Consider the following 16,934-nt stretch of genomic DNA (forward strand, 5'->3'; position numbering starts at 1 on the left):
GATAAACAGAGGTGTTCCCTAAGTTGTGTGATGCTCGCCTAACTCACCTTGATGGTACTGGGAAAACCACACTAAACCATTTAAGCCAGGAGATGTTTCATTAACACCTTGGGTCACATTGAAGGTCTACACAGATTGGTGAGTGCTTGGAGAGGAAGCAAAGAATATATCACAGTAATATCACATGGAAAAAACATGGGGAAAGAAAGATATTGATCAGGCTTTGGAGGAACAGTGAACTGTACACCCAGATGTGCTGGCATAGAGAAATTCATGTGGGCAAGTCCCAACTGAAAGGCACAGATCATGGAAAAAACAAGACCATATCACAAGATGACAGCATCTTTTTTTTTTCTCTTTTAATAGTGAGATGACTAACGCCTGGATACTATTAACAGAATTACCCCTCAGGGTAATTCAGATGTAGCTAGGCAGGTTTAACTGCCTACATTAGCTGCCTTTGAACACTTGGTTTTTTAGTGAGACTAGATTGTGACACACTTTGGTGAAATAAAAGCTTTGTGGTAGCACTCTCAAGAATTATCAGATATTAATAAACATCCATTTGCCCCAGGTCTGGCCCTTTTTCCATCTTTGGTTTGAAGATATGTTATCTTTTTTTTTTTTTTTTTTGTGGTACGCGGGCCTCTCACTGCTGTGGCCTCTCCTGTTGCGGAGCACAGACTCCGGACGCACAGGCTCAGTGGCCATGGCTCACGGGCCCAGCCGCTCCGTGGCATGTGGGATCTTCCTGGACCGGGGCACGAACCCGCATCCCCTGCATCGGCAGGCGGACTCTCAACCACTGTGCCACCAGGGAAACCCTGGTATCTTTTTAACCAAAGCACTCCTTACTCAATATTGATTTCAGCATCAATTTTTTAAAATTAGGTTGCCCTTTGAGGATTATCATCATTGATCACATGTGAAGATTCATAGACTGGCCATTGTCCTCTCAAGGAATGGAGAATTCCTTGAGAAGGAATTAATTCTTTCTGGCACAATCCCAGCAGGGTCTGCCTTCTGACAGTGGCTATGTTTGGCTCTGGGAAAGCTCTCCTCCTCAACCCCAAAAGGAGATGGACCCAGGAGAAAGCAAGACTTCTCTTCTATCGGCAGTGCATTCTAGAACAGACTGTATCAGGCACCTTATCTGCAAATTACTCCTCACTGGAGATTGTTGGTTTTGCATTGAAGCCTCAAAGTCTAATAGAACCTTCTATAGTGATGGAAATTTTTTTTTTTAACTGCAGTATACAGCGAAGTAGCCTTTGTCCGCACATGGCTGTCAAGCCCTTGAAATGTGGTTGGTGTGACTGAGAAACTGAATGTTTAATTTTACTTAATTCCAATTTAAAAGAACCGCACATGGCTAAAGCCTACCACATGGGACAGCTCAGCACCAGAGCACTGTTTTTTATTAGTTACAAGTGATTTTGTGGAATGAAATCTTGGGAAATTCCTCTTGAGGAAAGTTTTACATTTTTATGCTTACTGGTGCAGACATGAGAGGAAGTTTCCAGGCAAAATCTTTTGATCGCCTGTGAGGAGGTCCTTGTCCTGACTTATGCAGTGTTTGACAGAGGGGCTGAAGTGCAGAGGGATATATAGGATTAAATGTCTAAAACTCCTTACTCTGGTACTCTTGACAGAATCTCCCAGGCACCAGAGATTGTCATGAAAGTTAGGTAAATAAGTGAAAGATTCCACTTTTCTTCTAGTGAAGACTTGACTCAGGATATTGGCAACTAGATAATAGCGGTATTTTGATTTTGGTCCCAGTATTCAATAACTAACAGAGAAAACATTAGTTAGTCCTTTTTTATAGCTTCCTTCCGAAATGAGTTTTCAAGTGATTTACTGCATCATTTATTGTTTGTTTGTTTGTTTATATTTTTTTCATATTCCTTTCCATTAAGGTTTATCACAGGATATTGAATATAGTTGCTATAAAACAGGACCTTGTTGTTTATCCATTCTATATATAATAGTTTGCATCCCAAACTCCCACTCCATCCCCCCCTTGCCCCCATCCCATTTGTCATCCGCAAGTCTGTTCTCTATGTCTGTGAGTCTGTTTCTGTTTTGTACATATGTTAATTTGTGTCGTATTTTAGATTCCACATATAGGTGATATCATATGGTATTTGTCTTTCTCTGGCTTACTTCACTTAGTATGATAATCTCTAGGTCCATCTATGTGACTGCAAATGAAAAGGATTATTTCACCCTTTTTTTAAGGCTGAGTAATATTCCATTGGATTTACTGGAATATTTAAATACTACAACTTAAAATGAATAAATAAAGGGTTTAAACAAGGGAGAATGGATCCCTCACATGGGCTTTCTTTCATGGGTAAAGTATGAGTCAGACAGTTGACTCGGCAAACGTTTCTGTGTCACTGTTTCCAGATCAGTGTTCCAGTTGCCCTGACTCACTCCCATTCTCACCTCATTCCTCTTTGTGGTCAAGGACAGGATGGATGAGGCAGCAGTCACCACCCTGTGTGGCTTAGTGCTGGCAACTGCCCTTGTGGACCAGACCCTGCTTTAATATTTGAATTGACCCGCCAAGTGCTGGTCACTTTAGGCCAATGAGGACCTTCAGCTCAGGTAGAAGGTGCTGGATCAATTTTCCACACCTTAGTAAGTGAATCAACAATCTAAAACAGAGGAAAACTGAAAGCAATAAAAGAAAAATGGTGACCAAGTCACAGTAAATTCAAATTTTATCTCAAAATTTGTTTCCAGTTGTATCTTTCAGTTGGGAACAACATTTAAACAAAGATAGGAACTGAATGGGAGTTTGGATCACTTGAGGTTGAAGGAAACAGGATAAACATACAGTTCTCCTAGCTAAGGAATAAAAAATAATCTCAACGACAAACTGCCCATTGTAATCCCTAACCTTGAGTTTTTTAGAGACAGCTGCACAAGGGAATACCACAAATACCTGTTTGCTTTTCTTATTTGGCAAGTAGATGTTAAAGAATGTAAACCAGAGGACTTTTCAAACATTTGATATGATATTCGTGTCTTTCTGGATACATTCTCAAATATAGGGCAGAACCAGCATCTTCCCATGCAGATAAGTATTGGTAATAAATACTGAATATTCCTTTATCTTCTCCTGTACAAGGAATGTGTCTATTCCTTTTTCTTTTCTTTCTCTTTTTTTTTTGAGCAGTGGTGAAATTTTCTCACAAGATTTCTGATTTAGTGCTTTCCATTCTGGCTTCAAGGGAGCTGGCTTGCCTTGTATGACAAAACCGACTTCTTAGAGTGTTCTTTTTTGTTGTCATTTTGTTTGTTTTTTCTGATTTAATTTAAATGCTATTGGCATCAGTGTGTTGAAACTTGTTAAGGTTACTCAGGTTTACATCGAATGCCATTTTTTTACCTGTGTAATTGGAGGTGAGATGTAATTTAGGTAATAGCTTTGGCTTTTGAGTTTGTAAATTGGGTAATATAATAGATACCTGACAGAATTTTTGTGCATTTTAAAGGAATTAAGGGTAAAACAGGGCCTAGTTCATACCAATTACTCAATAGATTTATAAAGTTTAGCTTTTTTCTCAACGTTTGCTCCCATCCACCCTGGCTGGCCAATTTCACCAACAGCATCCCATGGCCATTGTTCTATTTGTGTTAAATCAAGTTTTGCCTTTATGCCCCAAATCCATCATTTCTTTTCTATTTCTTATTCATACTATCAGATCTAATTCTTTTATGTCCTCTATCACATAGACTCCAGAAATCCCCTTGTGCCCCTCCCTCCCCCAGTGCACATGGCAAATTCTAACCAAAATAGTTGGGATTGGATGTGAATAATGTTCCACGTCTCTCAAATTAGTTGCTTTGCAGGTAACTACTTAGGACTTGATGTTACATAAAATGTTCTTGATGTTCTCCTAATAAGTATAAATATTCTGAGCAGTTTAACAGTTTAACTACGGCTCACTGTTGACACTCTCGAAATATATGTATGTATTTCAGTATAGATAAGCAAATATATACATATATATAATTAAATTGATGGTGAAAAAAGAGATATGATAGAAATGATTTCTCCCATCAGGAAATCAGGGATTTCTTCTGCTTTCTATAAATGTATATATATATATATATATATATATATATACACTATGTAATGATAATATATTTTAACAATAAATATGTATTATGTATATTGTTTTTCAATGATTCACAGTTTTAAAGCATACACTGTCATGAATACTGAACAGCAACAACCCTTGATCATTTTGAATGTTGGTTTTGTCACTTGGGGAAATGAATGATTAAGTAGTTGGTTAAGCTGTCAGACAGGACATCTGCGACTATTTGATGAAACCTGAATGGATCAAGTGCAGAAGTTCAAGGTTAAAATGTTGTATTATGGAAAGAATACTACTCCACTCTCAAGGAATATTTCAAAATATTGACTTACAAAGTAGCCTCTTATTGTGAAGTCTCTCCTTCTGCAGGGGTCAAAATAAAAGTGAAGAATAGGCAGGTGCTTTTAAAATTATCTTGATTGACCTCTTTCAGGGAGCCCGGATTTGTGTCTGGACCAACCTGAACAGCTCCTCTGGACTTTACTGAATTCATTGAAACAAAAAACACTCCTCACTTAGCATCAACTGGCCAGACACTCTGCTAGGCACTTTATATACATTATCTCTAATACAGTAGCTTCAACTGACAATCACTGGTTTAGAATTCCTGTTCATCTGTATAAATTATTAAAACAAACATTTCCAAATTTACATTTTAATTAGATTTGCATTTCAAAAATGCAAACTTCTGAAGTGAATGTGTCTTATTTTCTCAGATAGTATTAACAAATATTCATGAACAAATAGGTTATTCCGGTATTTTTTTCAAATTCACAAATTCATGCTTTTGTGAATACACAGCTGTCTTGTGAAAAAACCAAAGTAATATTTAATATGTTTGCTCTATAGTTCAATTCAGAATTCTAAATATGAATATAAACTAACAAAACCAAACTTCAAAAAGGGACGGAGAGGAGTTTCATGAGTTTAGATCGCTTACTTCATCGTATTTACCTTATTTCCCTTCATTATTCAATACCTTACTCAATATAGCTATCATAACTAATCTCTACTTAATGACTGTTTTTTTAGTTTAACTTTAATGGCATAGAAGAAATTTGGTATAGAGAGATATTAACTGCTCTGAAATCTGAATAATTTATTAAGGTTTAATTTTTAAAACCTGCGTAAATTAAAACTGCATAGGGTTTGAAATACATAGTACTAGATGTAGGCCGAGTTTCACATACAAAGGGCATGAATTTGTATTTTTTCTGTTACTACCCTATGGAAGCTTCAAAATGCTTTCCTCAAATTGATAACAGCAATATTTCCAGAAGTGTGACATTCCGATGAGTGAAGCAACATTGTCGGTAAATGGTAACAACGAAACAACTCTTTTTTACCTATAGTCCTGTCTACAAATTCATTATGTATTTTGAAGTTAATTATGTTCAGGATAATTTTAAAGTAAAGGAAATAAACAAAAATTGATGTCCTAAATGTAATACATTCTAATAAAAATGAAAGAATGAAATAGCTATTTTCTCAAGGAGCATATTTTAGTCTGCTTTACAGATGAAACATGTTATGTTTGCCAGTTTTGACTTTACACTATTTGCCAATAGTATTCTTACTGCTGAGCATATACAGATTGAGACAAGTAAAATATTTCAGAACTTATACTCATTTTAAAAGCAGAAATATTAGTCACAGGTAATTTTTGAGAGACAGGCTCAGTCTTGTGCCTCTCTATAGATCTGTAGGCAATTACCTATTTTAGAATAAAGCAAGTCAGCATTTCACTCAGACTCAAGAATGGTTATACTCTAAAAAAAAAAAAAAAAAAAAAAGAATGGTTATACTCTGATGTTATAGGTCAAGTTCTTCCAGCAGTGGATTCTTTCTTGGGGAACATCTCCTGTGAGGAGTGAGAGATACAGGGAAGGGAAAAGTTGAACTGTGATGAAGTCACAACAGAGGCCTCAGTCTACCCTAGATTCTGTGAGGAACTTTAGAGCTGAAATAGAGCTTCAGAGTCTCCCTGCCTTGAGGCAAGGGGAAGGAGCCACTAATTAAACCTTGCATGAATCCGTCATTGTATGGGGCTACCAGCCCCTCCACTGGGGAGGAAGTTTGACCTTGGGTGAGGTAGCTCCCTTTGACCTCTGCAATGCTTGAGGAGGATCTCGTGAGAGTCTTCCATAGGGGGTCCCCCAGCAGGTGGGGGAGGGTATGCCTCAGTCCAGAAGGGGGCTGTGGGGAGCACACCGCAGCATCCAGTACACCTGGGTTTGCCTAGCCAGTGGCCAAAGACTATGTGGTCAACATGTTCTCTCTTTTCCAACTATCTTTTACATTTCTCTCTTCAAATAGGTAGGAAAGGATGAACTCAAATAGTATCCCCAGCTTCCCCCCAGCTTTATGACTCTTCTTTGATGTTTTTAATCCCTTAGGTAGGGAACCCCAGTTGTAACACTGAGAGAGGGCCCTGAACTGTGTGTATAATGAAATGTAAATGAAATACATATCTCAGAGGAAGAGAGGTAGGAATTAACTTTCCCTAGCAATAGAATCAATGTATTTTTAATTCTTTGTTCCTCTCATTGTGGTGGATTAAAAAAAAAGAAGGTTGAGCTTTTCCAGAACCTCTTTGGCTGTTCTGAACCAGAGGGGACTTAGAAATGAAATAATTCCAGAATATGTTCCTGCTAAATTGCATTCTTGTAATTATAAGAATGGAATGTCTCTGTGGAAGCAACATAAACAGCTAAAGAGTTTATCAACTTGTTTTTTCTCTCCATGATATTATGTTAGCCATTAGCTGATTTCTGAGATTTTAGGGTCAAACAAGGTAATGGATATATATGAATGACTATCTTTTGCAAAACATGACCTGTGACACAGATAATAAATATTTAAAATGATTTATTTAAAGCTCACTGTTACTTGTGGACAGGTTAAACCGCACCACTGATTTCAACCACAACTTAGTTGACTTCTGAGTTTTCTAAAGAGGCGCCAACCAAGAGGGAAGACATATGGGAACATATGTTTATGTATGACTGATTCACTTTGTTATAAAGCAGAAGCTAACGCACCATTGTAAAGCAATTATACCCCAATAAAGATGTTAAAAAAAAAAAAAAGAGGCGCCAACCAACATTTTATTTTGGTTCTTTAACTTTTTATCAAAAGAGAAATTGGAAAAAAACAAAAGAGAGAGAGAGAGAAATTGGTAACAATACTAAATTCATGACAGGTCTATCACCAAAGTTTTATGAATGCCCTCTCTAAGAAAGTATACCACCAGGTGGACAATAAAATAAGTTTATGGTGTCCTCTGGCGAATGGAGACTTATTATATTTTGCTCTTATCTCTGTTTTAACATTGACCCTCTATTTCCTGACTCATACTACTTTTTATTTAATTGGTTTGCTGTTTCAAAGTGGCTGTTGTTGGCCTTGTAGCTGGTGAAGAACATTTCAAGAGAGAAGTAAAAAGTGGGGAAAAAAATACTGTTTTTGTTAATTTGGCTACAGATGATTAGCCAATCAGGAGGGCCAGGAGAGCTAATGGTTTTTTTGGTATGGTTAATTAAATCCTGTGCTGATGGCTTCTGTTTTAGGTATTAAGTCACCCACCTTGTTAGTAGATACTCTGCTCCAACAGCATTGGATTTAGCATTGCAGAATCATTTTTTAAATGTTGAACCTTTGTTCGGGTAACTGATGAAGGGCAAGATGATGGTCTGTGTGCAATTGACGAGAACTGATCATGAGATTTCTAAAGATAATTTGTACGGAATCTCCCTCTACTGTGTTTTAAAAGCAAGATGGCAGGCAAGGAAGTGACACAGACAGGAGCCTTTCTTCACTTTTCCTTTTTAAAAATTATGATTATTCTTTTATTGGAGTATAATTGCTTCACAATATTCTGTTAGTTTCTGATGCGCAACGAAGTGAATCAGCTCTATGTATAGATATATCCCCTCCCTCTTGGACCTCCCTTCCACCCCCACCATCCCATCTAGGTCATCACACAGCACTGAGCTGAGCTCCCTGTGCTATATAGCAGGTTCCCACTAGCTATCTACTTTACACATGGTAGTGTATATAAGTCAATCCTAAACTCCCAATGTTCCCACCCTCCCCTTTCCCCCCTGTGTCCACATATCTGTTCTCATCAGATATCATATCTGTTCTCATCAGAAACACATCATATCTATGTCTCCGTTTCTATTCCTGCCCTGCAAATAGGTTCATCTGTACCATTTTTCTAGATTCCACATATATGCGTTAATATACGATATTTGTTTCTCTCTTTCTGACTTACTGCACTCTGTGTGACACACTCTAGGTCCATCCACATCTCTACAAATGAACCAGTTTCATTCCTTTTTAGGGCTGAGTAATATAACATTGTATACATGTACCACATCTTCTTTATCCATTCATCTGTTGATGGACATTTAGGTTGCTTCCATGTCCTGGCTATTGTAAATAGTGCGGCAATGAACACTGAGGTACATGGGTCTTTTTGAATTATGGTTTTTCTCCTGGTATATGCCCAGTAGTGGGATTGCTGTGTTATATGGTAGCTCTATTTTTAGTTTTTTAAGGAATGTAAAATGGCTGTATCAATTTACATTCCCACCAACAGTGCAGGAGGGTTCCCTTTTCTCCACACCCTCTGCAGCATTTATTTTTTGTAGATTTTTTGATGATGGCCATTCTGACTGGTGTGAGGTGATACCTCATTGTAGTTTTGATTTTCATTCCTCTAATAATTTGTGATGTTGAGCATCTTTTCATGTGCCTCTTGGCCATCTGTATGTCTTCTTTGGAGAAATGTCTATTTATGTCTTCTGCCCATTTTTGGATTGGGTTGTTTGTTTGTTTGATATTAAGCTCCATGAGCTGTTTGTATATTTTGGGGGATTAATCCTTTGTCCATTGCTTCCTTTACAAATATTTTTTCCCATTCTGAGGGTTGTCTTTTCATCTTGTTTATGGTTTCCTTTGCTGTGCAAAAGCTTTGAAGTTTCATTAGGTCCCATTTGCTTATTTTTGTTTTTATTTCCATTACTGTACAAGGTGGATCAAAAAAGATCTTGCTGTGATTTATTTCAAAGAGTGTTCTTCCTATGTTTTCCTCTAAGAGTTTTATAGTGTCCGGTCTTACATTTAGGTCTCTAATACATTTTGAGTTTATTTTTATATATGGCGTTAGGGAGTGTTCTAATTTCATTCTTTTACATGTAGCTGTCCAGTTTTCCCAGCACCACTTATTGAAGAGACTGTCTTTTCTCCATTGTATATCCTTACCTCCTTTGTCATAGATCAGGTGACTATAAGTGTGTCGGTTTATCTCTGGGCTTTCTATCCTGTTCCATTGATCTATATTTCTGTTTTTGTGCCAGTACCATCCTGTCTTGATATCTGTAGCTTTGTAGTATAATCTGAAGTGAGGGAGCCTCCAGATCCATTTTCCTTTCTCAAGATTGCTTTGGCTATTCAGGGTCTTTTGTGTTTCCATACAAATTGTAAAAATTCTAGTTGTAATTCTGTGAAGAACGCCATTGGTAATTTGATAGGGATTGCATTGAATCTGTAGAATGCTTTGGGTAGTATAGTCATTTTCACAATATTGATTCATCCAATCCAAGAACATGGTATATTTCTCCATCTGTTTGTGTCATCTTTGAGTTCTTTCATCAGTGTTTTATGGTTTTCGGAATACGAGTCTTTTGCCTCCTTAGGTAGGTTTATTCCTAGGTATTTTATTCTTTTTGTTGCATTGGCAAATGGGATTGTTTCCTTAATTTCTCTTTCTGATATTTTGTTGTTAGTGTATAGGAATGCAACTATTTCAAATACATTGATTAAATCTATTAGTTTTTGGTGGCATTTTTAGGATTTTCTATGTATAGTATCATGTCATCTGCAAACAACGACAGATTTACTTCTTCTTTTCCAATTTATATGCCTTTTATTCCTTTTTCTTCTCTGATTGCCATGGTTAGGACTTCCAATACTTTGTTGAATAGTAGTGGTGAGAGTGGACCTCCTTGTCTTGTTCCTGATCTTAAAGGAAATGCTTTCTGTTTTTCACCATTGAGAATAATATTGAGAATAATGTTTGCTGTGTGTCTGTCGTATATGGCCTTTATTATATTGAGGTAGATTCCCTCTATGCCCACTTTCTGGAGAGTTTTTATCATAACTGGGTGTTGAATTTTGTCAAAACTTTTTTCTGCATCTATTGAGATGATCATGTTTTTTATTCTTTAATTTGTTAATATTGGTGTATCACATTGATTGATTTGTGTATATTGAAGAATCCTTGCATACCTGGGATAAATCCCATGGTACATGATCCTTTTAATGTGCTGTTGGATTCTGTTTGTTAGTATTTTGTTGAGATTTTTGCGTTTATGTTCATCAGTTATATTGGTCTATAATTTTCTCTTTTTTGTGATATCTTTGTCTGGTTTTGGTATCAGGATGATGGTGGCCTCACAGAATGAGGTTGGGAGTGTTCCTTCCTCTGCAATTTTTTGGAAGAGTTTGAGAAGGATAGGTGTTAGCTCTTCTCTAAATGTTTGATAGAATTCGCCTGTGAAGCCATCTGGTCTTGTACTTTTGTTTGTTGGAAATTTTTTAATTAGTTTCACTTTCATTACTTGTGATTTTTCTGTTTATATTTTCTAATTCTTCCTGGTTCAGTCTTGGAAAGTTGTACCTTTCCAAGAGTTTGTCCATTTCTTCCAGGTTGTCCATTTTATTGGCATATAGTTGCTTGTAGTAGTCTCTTATGATCCTTTGTATTTTTGCGGTGTCAGTTGTAATTTCTCCTTTTCTCCTTTTTCATTTTTAATTTTATTGATTTCAGTCCTCTCCCTTTTTTTCTTGATGAGTCTGGCTAAAGGTTTATCAATTTTGTTTATCTTTTCAAAGAATCAACTTTTAGTTTTATTGATCTTTTCTTTTGTTGTCTTCATTTCTATGTCAGTTATTTCTGCTCTGATCTTCATGATTTCTTTCCTAATAACTAACTTTGGGTTTTTTGTTGTTGTTGTTCTTCTTCTTTCTCTAGTTCCCTTAGGTGTAAGGTTAGATTGTTTATTTGAGATTTTTCTTGTTCTTGATGTGAGATTGAATTGCTATAAACTTCCATCTTAGAACTGCTTTTGCTGCATCCCATAGATTTTGGGTTATTGTGTTTTCATTGTCATTTGTTTCTAGGTTTTTTAAAATTTCTTTTTTGATTTCTTCAGTGATCTCTTGGTTATTTAGCAGTGCACTGTTTAGCCTCCATGGGTTTGTGCTTTTTATAGTTTTTTTCCCATAATTGATTTCTAATCTCATAGCGTTGTGGTTGGAAATGATGCTCGATATGATTTCAATTTTCTTAAATTTTCCAAGGCTTGATTTGTGACCCAAGATGTGATCTGTCCTGGAGAATGTTCCATGTGCACTTGAGAAGAAAGTGTTTTGTGCCATTTTCTGGTGGAATGTCTTATAAATATCAGTTAAGTGTGTTTGGTCTGTTGTGTAATTTAAAGCTTGTGTTTCCTTATTTATTTTCTGTCAGGATGGTCTGTCCATTGGTGTAAGTGGAGTGTTAAAGACCCCCACTATTATTGTGTTACTGTCAATTTCCCCTTTTATGACTTTTAGCATTTGCCTTATGTATTGAGGTGCTCCTATGTTGGGTGCATAAATATTTACAATTCTTATATCTTCCTCTTGGATTGATCCCTTGACCATTATGTAATGTTGTTCCTTGTCTCTTGTAATAGTCTTTATTTTAAAGTCTATTTTGTCTGATATGAGAATTGCAACTCCAGCTTTTTTTTGATTTCCATTTGCATGGAATATCTTTTTCCATCCCCTCACCTTCCGTCTGCATGTGTCCCTAGGTCTGAAGTGTGTCTTTTGTGGGCAGCGTATATACAGGTCTTGTTTTTATATGCATTCAGCCAGTCTATGTGTTTTGGTTGGAGCATTTAATCCATTTACATTCAAGGCAGTTATCGATGTGTGTGTTCCTATTACCATTTTCTTAATTGTTTTGGGTATTTTTCTGTGGGTCTTTTTCTTCTCTTGTATTTCCCACCTAGAGAAGTTCCTTTAGCATTTGTTGTAAAGCTGGTTTGGTGGTGCTGAATTCTCTTAGCTTTTGCTTGTCTGTGAAGCTTTTGATTTCTCCATTGAATCTTAATGAGATCCTGCTAGGTAGAGTAATCTTGGTTGTAGGTTTTTCCCTTTCATCACTTTAAATATATCCTGCCACTGCCTTCTGACCTGCAGAGTTTCTGCTGAAAAGTCATCTGAAAACCTTATGGGAATTCCCTTGTATATTATTTGTTGCTTTTTCCCTTGCTGCTTTTAATATTTTTCCTTTGAATTTAATTTTTGTTAGTTTGAGTAATATGTGTCCTGGTGTGTTTCTACTAAGGTTTATCCTGTATGGGACTCTCTGTGCTTCCTGGACTTGGGTGGCTGTTTCCTTTCCCATGTTAGGGAAGTTTTCGACTATAATCTCTTCAAATATTTTCTCAGACACTTTCTCTTTCTCTTATTCTTTGGCACCCCTATAATTCGAATGTTGGTGTGTTTAATGTTTTCCCAGAGGTCTCTGAGACTGTCCTCAATTCTTTTCATTCTTTTTTCTTTATTCTGCTCCACGGCAGTTATTTCCACTATTTTATCTTCCAGGTCACTTTACCATTCTTCTGCCTCAGTTATTCTGCTATTGATTCCTTCTAGAGTATTTTTAATTTCAGTTATTGTGTTGTTCATCACTGTTTGCTTGTTCTTAAATTCTAGGTCCTTGTTAAAAATTTCTTTTATTTTCTCCATTCTGTTTCTGAGATTTTGTATCATCCTTACTATCATTACTCTGAATTCTTTTTCAGGTAGGTTGCCTATTTCCTCTTCATTTATTTGGTCTTGTAGGTTTTTACCTTGTTCCTTTGTCTATAATATATTTTTTTGCCATCTCATTTTTTTTTTGATGGGTGGGGCTGTGTTCCTGTCTTGCTGGTTGTTTGGCCTGAGTCTTCCAGCATTGGAGTTTGCAGGCAGGTGGGTAGAGCTGGGTCTTGTTGCTGAGATGAAGACCTCTGGGAGGCCTCACTCCGATTAATATTCCCTGGGGTCTGAGGTTCTCTGTTAGTCCAGTGGTTTGGACTCAGAGCTCCCACCACAGGAGCTCGGGCCCAACCCCCGGCCTGGGAACCAAGATCACGCAAGCCAGGTGGCACAGCCAAAGACAAAAAGGAATAGAACAATAACAAAGAATAAAAGTAAAATAAAATTAGAAAAATAAAAAATATGTTATAAAAAATAAACGTATAAATGAAACAACAACAAGGTAAAAGAGAACCACAATAGCAAGAAAAAAACAACTAAAAAAAGGCCGGAAAAGGCCGTGGCTGTGGGAAGTGGAGTTTAGGCGGGGGGCAGGGCCTAGGCAGGGTGGGGCTTAGGTGGGGCGGGTCTTAGGCGAGGGGCAGGGCTTAGGCGGGGTGGCAGGGCTTAGGTGGGGGCAGACCTAGGCTCAGGACCCAAACAGCCAGAAAAGGCCCTAGGGGTGTGGGGGGCAGGGCTTAGGCTCAGCACCACACAGCTGGAGGGGGCCTTGGTGTGCGGAGGTTTAGTCCAGGACCCGAGTGGGCAGAGGAGATGCTGGCCATGTTCCCTTCTGATCCTCTGATCCCCCGAACATCTCTCCATGTCCCCCTGATCCCCTCGTAGTGAGTGGGCCCCTCCCCTCCCCCAACTGCCCCTTAGGTGTGTTGGTCCCCTCCCGCCTCTACTTCTCCTCCCCTCTCACTCCACTCCACATCCTACCCACTCACTCGGGGGTTCCCCCTGTCCCCTTAGGTGTCTGAGGTCCTGCACCAGCGCCTGGTAGGTGCCCTAGTTGTCAGGAGATGCAAACTTCGCATCCTCCTACTCTGCCATCTTCTCTTTTCTGTCTCCTGGAATTCTTTTCCATGAGAAAGGAATAATTCTAGTGCATTTTGTTTTCCTCATGCTTCTTGGATTCTCACCAGCAGGTTTTTACAGTCCATTGCTTGCCTCTCAGATTAGAAGAATGCTGGCATATTTTAACAGTTTCCTAGGATTCAAACAGCCTTTAATTAACAGCCAATTGATGCTTTGGAATGTTACCAAAGTATGAGAGACATAACAGGGAGATGGGCTCCTTTCAGTTTCTGAATGCAGTGGAATCCTAGAACAGGGGGCAGAGGTAGGAGTCCCTTGCAAACAGCCTTTGCCCACTGGTATGCAAGGGAGCTGTCTGGGTTGCCATAATATTCCATTGCCTGCTCATTGGTGACCTTCTAAATTCCACCTACTTATGACTGGGAAGGAAGGGGGCAGCTAGTCTTGAATGTTTAAAGCCACAGGGGTGCTAAATAGCTCAGGGATCACATGATATGTAGCTGGATTTGCTGGTTTTAACCCTCCAGTTGCCAGGGAAGTAAGGTACAGCTGCCTGCGTTTGCGTTAAGTTTCTTTTCTGTGCCAGGTTCATGTCATCTTGCTGCCAGAGTTTTAGATGCGGTGGAAAAGAGCAGCTCTGTAAAAGAATCCCTCAGACTGCATGTATATTTTGAGCAGGAGTTAGTTTTCAAAGAGGGATGGGGGAGCATTGGAGGGGTTTTCCCTTTGAATCAAGGGATGTTGCTTATAGATTTGTAGCTGACTCAGTGCCGGGTTGTAGGCAGGAAAAGAAGGATGGATTGGGGAGTATGAAATGTTTGAAATGTTAACAATTCCTTATGTAACCAGATAGTTTTAATCCAAGAGGGAAAAAGGAGCAGCTCAACTGGTTTTCTCTGCTTAATGGCACATCTGCTCGTTGGCCGGTTTCCAGTTGAGGTCAATACACTCCATGTCTTGTTTTTTCCAGTGACCCATAAAGCTGGCCTTTTGGTCTCAAAAGAGACCTTGGTGTTTGTGTGTTGTGTGTTTAATATGCACCATGTCCCTGATCGCTCCCTTTGTTCTCCTCTGTGCAGGTGGTACATGCCAGAGCCCCGCTCTCCCAGCCCTGGTCCGTCCACCAGCCCCTCCTTTGCAACCATCGCTGGATATTAAACCGTTTCTTCCCTTTCCTCTTGACACTGCGGCCGCAGTCAACCTCTTCCCCAATTTTAATGCGGTAAGTCCCACATCATCTGCATATGCCAGGGTGGTAGGTACTGGAAAACCTTAAGGGCCAGGAGTGAGCCGCTCACTACCTCTCATTTACTCTATGCTTTGTTCCATAGATTGTCTGAAAGCACGTCAGGGTTAGTTGTCTGCCTGGTTGTGTAAGGTCCCCGGAGCCAGGCTCGTTCAAAGGGAAAATGAAAAGAGATGTAATCTGATTAGGTTGATCATGAATTCATGTCTCCCTTTTAGTGTCTTTTTGGACAACACTAACCATTTTATTAGTTTATTTTCCATGCCAAATTCAATTTAATTGAAATTTAATGAATGTGTTTAGAGAGCCTTCAAATTCAAGTAGATGTCTAAAAACTTAAACATGTGTTTCTTCTCTCTGGGCCTTTTACTTTAATTTTCAAATCTGTTATCTCTTTTCTGATTTAATAAAAAGGACCCTTAGAATCACACTAGAGATACATTCCATGTATTCAGCACATTTTCTCTCTTAACTTAAAACAGTGTAGGGTTCTGGTACCAAGAATTTTCATTTTATTTTCTTCCTGCTCAGGCACAGTTCCTCAACTTAAGTCTTTCTTAAATGACCTTGTTTGGGGGGCTTTGTCAGCAGCCTTCTCAACAAAAGTTCAATACTTACCTGTTTTCACTCTTAAGCATGTCTTTATAAGTGGACAGATTCCTCTTATTTATCATCATCTTTTTTTGTACAAGCAGTGAGAATATTCCTAGGATGGAAATAGAAATAAGGGTTGAAAAGGTTAGAAGCCAGTGAGTGACATTTTTTTCTAATATCATCTGATTCAGCCGTTGTTATAATGCAGGTCTGAGTTTATCAATGACAGGACATGTCAACACAACCAAGGTGAAGGGTATTAGGACACAAGGTCTCTGAATGCCCAGTGAGCTAAATAAAACAGATTTCTTACCCCCATGATGGATTTTAAAAAAATCTGCCCACAATTAGATCATTCTCCTTCAGGAGACAGAAGTGGGTCTTATTTATTTTAATCATGCTTTGTCATGGGGACTTTGGACCTGCCAAGGAGATGGTATGGTTACATACTAGCCTTTACTAAAGGACAAGGGAAAATCACAGTGATTTCATTGCTTTGGGGAGCATGAAGGATTTTCCCTAGGAATATTATTTTGAAATTGATGGAACCAAAATAGAACAGCATAAAGATCATATTTCCAAAGTAGAGGTTTCTAATTCTAGGTATTTCAATAAGAGTAGAGGAAAAAATTGCTCAGAATCAAATTTCCTGATTCTTGAATGACCACAGTAAAGTCCCTGGGTTTCCTCTCTCTGAGCTCTTTGCCTGCTCCACTGTTAAGTGGCTTCTTGGCACCATTTTGCTTCCTGCCACCTGGAGATGATCCATCAGGGTGCTTTACCTGGCCTCTGAGACTACTTGGCCTCCTGTCCCTCACGTCTCATATCAGCTCTAGAGAAGCTGAGGTACAATTCCTGGAAGGTTGTAAAAGGCTGGGTTTTAAACTTTTGATTTGCCCTTTGGGAAACATGAAAAGCAAAATGATTAATTTGATTGGCAATGAGTATTATTTGTCATAAAACAAAGATGAGTGATATATGGAGCCATAGGACACTGAGCAAATGTCTTAATCCTCTTTGGTACTGTTTTGTCATCTTTAAAATAAGGGGAGTGGACCTGATAATCTCTTCCTTTGGGG

At 38.4% G+C, this 16,934-nt stretch overlaps 1 protein-coding gene across 5 annotated transcripts in view; it reads left to right on the plus strand.

Moving 5' to 3' along the window:
* The window catches only part of ZNF385D (zinc finger protein 385D), a 962,333-nt gene that overhangs the window by 702,312 nt on the left and 243,087 nt on the right, over positions 1-16,934 (plus strand). For all 5 annotated transcript variants that reach the window (XM_073803661.1, XM_073803659.1, XM_073803660.1 and 2 more), the window contains one exon: positions 15,095-15,237. In XM_073803661.1, the coding sequence (XP_073659762.1) occupies positions 15,095-15,237 (143 nt within the window). The remainder of the gene's footprint in view (positions 1-15,094; positions 15,238-16,934) is intronic.

The sequence above is a fragment of the Tursiops truncatus genome, chromosome 4, assembly GCF_011762595.2.
Source record: "Tursiops truncatus isolate mTurTru1 chromosome 4, mTurTru1.mat.Y, whole genome shotgun sequence".
Classification (NCBI taxonomy): domain Eukaryota; kingdom Metazoa; phylum Chordata; class Mammalia; order Artiodactyla; family Delphinidae; genus Tursiops; species Tursiops truncatus.